The sequence below is a fragment of the Helianthus annuus genome, chromosome 15 (genome assembly GCF_002127325.2).
Source record: "Helianthus annuus cultivar XRQ/B chromosome 15, HanXRQr2.0-SUNRISE, whole genome shotgun sequence".
Classification (NCBI taxonomy): domain Eukaryota; kingdom Viridiplantae; phylum Streptophyta; class Magnoliopsida; order Asterales; family Asteraceae; genus Helianthus; species Helianthus annuus.
Window position 1 is genome coordinate 22043414 of NC_035447.2, and position 4744 is coordinate 22048157.

Genomic DNA, 4744 nt, shown 5'->3' on the forward strand with positions numbered 1-4744 from the left:
AACATTTTCCCTTTCTAATGTTTGTAACAACTTACACCCATAACTATCAAACGTACTACTAAACACTCATGCATAGCAAACGTTCTCTGCCGCAAAACGTAAGAAACCTACGACCCTAGTTATAATTAAAAAAAATATTAAAATTATTGTAAAAAAAAATCAAGCGGTGTTTTTGTGACTTGTAAAGTTAATTAAAAAAAGCAACAAAGTATCCTTCCATTCGCATAATATATATACCAAATTAAAATGACATCATAAAATCCTTTCATTTGTTTGGTTGTATTTATATGGGTTGTTGGATTTTAGTAATCCTAAATTTCACCTGTTAATCGATAATAATTTTAATTTTAAAAATTCCTTCTAACTATCCAAACTTATAAGAATTTGGCCCCCATCGATCATTTTCTAACATATAAGAATTTGATCTAGTCAATAGATTCAAGTGCACTTGCAACCTCCTTAATAGATTCAAGTACACTGCAGTTAGAAAAGGATCGATGAGGGCCAAATTTTTACAAGTTGGGATCGTTGGAAGGAATTTTTAAAGTTAGAATTATTATCGACCAATAGGTGAAACTTAGTGAAAATCCAACAACCCTTACTATACATACCATTAAACTAAATTATACAACCAACATATCATTTTAAAGTTATATATAATGTAGTATCATAAGAATAACTACCTAACATAACCATCCAAAATAATAGTGAGTGAAATATCAAGTAATACTACTAAAGTGCCAGTACATATCATTCAATATTTTAAACATGGTTGTAGTGTAGGCTTCAACGTAACTCAAAACACTTGAAGATAACAAGTGTACATAAGAAAACTACATCAAAAGAAGCAGAAGCACATCAATGGATCATAAGATATGTAGCTCCAACGTTGGTGAGGGTCTTGATAAATAAAGGCATAGATCCCATTGAGAAAGATGAACGCAAAAAAGTACAAACATGGACGGTTTATTCCTTGTCAATGTGGTAGTCAGCAAGGGTACAGTCATTGTCGAGAAACTTTCCGTTATAGATCAGTGCCAGATCGTGTGGGAGATGAGTTTCCTTATCGAAGATCTTGGCTTTCACATTGTGGATGGTGTTTAAAGGTTCGATATCTAGAGTGATCGAGTTTTCGGTGCGGATCTTAACGAATATTTGCATGACTCCATGAACAATTGTGAGTGTGGATTCCCTCTTGATGTTATAATCAGCAATAGTAGCGCCATCTGTGAGAAACTTTTCCGTTATAGCTCAGTCTCATATCCCATTGGAGATAAGATCCCTTACCATAGATCTTTGCTTTCACATTGTAGATAATGGTTTCTCCGGTGAGGGTCATGATGAATATTTTCATTGTGAGCATATTTGGAATTGAATGATTTCCATAAAATACAAGTGGGGTCTAAAGTCTAGATACAGAAATAAATGACTATACATAAATACAATGTTAAATATCACGGTAATCCAACATCCCCCCTCAAAGCGAGATGGGGCGGTCTAAGGCGAAGTTGGGTACGAAAGAACTCAAATTGAGATCGAGAGAGACCTTTGGTGAAGATATCCTGAAGCTTGGTAGGAACAAACTTGGTGTGAAACTTCCCAGCAGAGAGTATTTCACAAATGAAATGGTAATCAAGATCAAGATGCTTGGCACGTTTGTGAGCAATAAGATTTTGGGTAAGAAAAAGGGCACTCTGATTGTCACACAGCAGTGTCGGGCGATCCAAGCATGTAGCTCACGAAGTAAGTGAGTAAGCCAGATGATCTAACCAACAACACTGACCATAGCACAATACTCCGAGACACAATTGGTTGTTTCTTAGCACTCCAGGATACTAAATACCACCAAGAAACACATAATATACAAAGGTAGAGCGACGTATCTCAAGACACCGATCCCACTCAGCATCAGAATATCCAAGAATGGTGGTGTGAGAGGGTTTAGTGAAGGTGAGACCAAAATTCAAGGTGCCTTTGACATAGCGACGAATCCTTTTGACATGCTGATAGCGAAGATCGGTTGGTCGTTGCAAGAAATGGCTAACCTGGTTCACTACATAGGATATGCCAGGACAAGTTTGTTAGAATGTTATAAACATAATTTCGTATTTATATGTAACGATTTATAGGATATATAAACTTATAGTATGTGTGTAAATTCGAGGAGGTGTGTCTTATGGATTGTGTCGGTTTTGAACGGTGGTTATTCCCGCCAAACTCAACCGTCCCTCCAACCGTTTCTCCTCCTCATGTATTTAAGTCTTTTGCCGGGAATTCTCTCGGTACCAAGACAATTATAACTGTTAGTAATTGTCCACATTCATCATATCATCGTTTGTCCAACTTTCAATCTATTCTCAAACTGTTTACCGACATCATGAACTCCAATTCTTGTGATGATTCCGCTGTGTCAAGTTCTGGAGGCCAACATAGTGGTATCAGAGCGATAGGTTACTCCAATCTTAGGGCAACATCTACAACTATTCCGTGTCAACATTGTGCAGACGAAAAAAAGGGAAGAAGGTGGCTAGTAAAACGATGTTACTACTGCAATAATCCGGGCCATCAAGTTTCAAACTGTAAAAGGAAAGAAAATGATGAAGAAACTCAATTAATACGTCATGCAATCAACACCGGTGTACAACAGAGTGATGTGAAGAATGAAGAACACATAAGAAGTTGGGAACCAGAATTCATAGTGACCGGAATAGATGGTGGCTTATGGTCGGAAATTTGGTATGTCAGTAAATCTCTAAAAAATCATTTCTCAGGAAATTTAAACATGTTCAAACGTATTAAGAGTATGAAAGGGGTAGAGTCAAACACGGGTGAAAATCAGTTTTACTTCATAAGGGGTATCGGTGTTACGGAAGTAATTTCAGGAATCGAAAGAATTCGAATTCAAAGTGTGTTTTACTCACAAGACATAGATAGGAATGTCTTAAGTTATGATCAACTGATCACACAAGGGTTTACTGTTAAATTTTCTGGTGATAAGTGTAAACTTTATCCGACATTTAGTGTTCCTCTAATAAATGGTATAGATGCAAAATCTGGGTTAACTAAGGAAGAAGAAATGGGGATTTTAGAGAAACAGAAAGTGATGAATAAAGAAGAAGAGTTTATGGCTTTCAAGAACGATTATTTAAACAGTTATTTCGAAAAACTTGAAATATCATCAAACGAACCGGATTGGAATGTGATGATACTTCAAACTTTGAAATTTAAAGATTTTTTAGATTGCAAGGCCTTACTCGATATGATGGACGATGAAGAGTACATCAGAAAGTATAAGTACATTCTTCAAACAAAATTTGAAGAAATGGTAGAATGGTTTATGATAAAGAAACTGGGAATAACTACTAGACCTTTACCGGCTTATGCGTCGAATAATCGGAAGGTGTTTTTGCTGGCTCTGTATCTGGAAATAGAAAAGGAAGGAGGACACAGAAGTGTGACTGAGAATAATCTATGGCCTAAGGTGGCCAAAGATATGGGATTCGAATACTGTGATGGTGAGTTAATGCGTCTCATATATGTGATGTACCTGGACGTCCTTGTCTACTACTATAAGTTTAAGATCGTTCAGTCAGGAGTCAATGAAAGGGATAATGCGGATGATAAGGAAGTGCTGGAATCTAAGATGGATATGCGGAGCAGCCGCAGTGAAGGAGAAGACATCAAGAGTGTCATAGAAGAAGATGACTGTCGAGATGGTGCAGGAAATCCAAAGGAGCACTATGCATTTTTCACAAGTGATGGCTGGAACGAGATCAAGAGACGAAGACAAGCCAGGAGAATCTTCGATTTCAACAGGGCAAAGGCAGCTGTGGATGCGGCTAATGAAAGTGTTCTGCAGCACTCTCGTAGACTCAATTATGTTTAGGGGAGAGTGTTAGAATGTTATAAACATAATTTCGTATTTATATGTAACGATTTATAGGATATATAAACTTATAGTATGTGTGTAAATTCGAGGAGGTGTGTCTTATGGATTGTGTCGGTTTTGAACGGTGGTTATTCCCGCCAAACTCAACCGTCCCTCCAACCGTTTCTCCTCCTCATGTATTTAAGTCTTTTGCCGGGAATTCTCTCGGTACCAAGACAATTATAACTGTTAGTAATTGTCCACATTCATCATATCGTCGTTTGTCCAACTTTCAATCTATTCTCAAACTGTTTACCGACATCATGAACTCCAATTCTTGTGATGATTCCGCTGTGTCAAGTTCTGGAGGCCAACAAAGTTATGGTCAAGTACTGTAGAGCTCTGATAAGAGAGCGATAATGAGTGGGATCCTTGTAAGGATCTCCTTGAAAATTGAAAATAGCATTGGTTGACACAGGGGTAGGATCCAGTTTAGCATTAAGAAGATCGACATACTGAAAAATATCATGGGCATATTTCGTTTGGCAGAGGAATAGGCCATTCGAAGATCTAGTTGCCTCAAGACCAAGGAAGTAGTTTAGGCTCCCAAGATCTTTAATTGCAAATTCCCGATTCAACCGAGTGATAAAGGATGTCAATATCTGAGGTTGTTTGCCAGTAAGAGAGATGGATCAGCTCTACTTCAGAACAAAGAAGTTACTTAGCTGGTGAAACCAATCCCTTAGGGCTTGCTTGAGGTCATAAATGGCTTTATTAAGTCAGCACACGTGATTAGGGAAAGATGATCAACAAAGCCAGTCGACTATTCCATATAAACAAGCACGGGTGTGCATAGATTGGTTTGGGTCGGTTTTG

At 37.7% G+C, this 4744-nt stretch overlaps 1 protein-coding gene across 1 annotated transcript; it reads right to left on the bottom strand.

Moving 5' to 3' along the window:
* Positions 1–966: 966 nt before the first annotated feature.
* Positions 967–1354, bottom strand: LOC110913466 (polyubiquitin-like). Its single transcript, XM_022158296.1, has 2 exons — positions 1288–1354; positions 967–1226 (listed from the first exon to the last, which is right to left on the bottom strand). Exons 1-2 carry the CDS (start codon positions 1352–1354, stop codon positions 967–969), a joined length of 327 nt encoding a protein of 108 aa, XP_022013988.1.
* Between the last annotated feature and the right edge of the window lie 3390 nt (positions 1355–4744).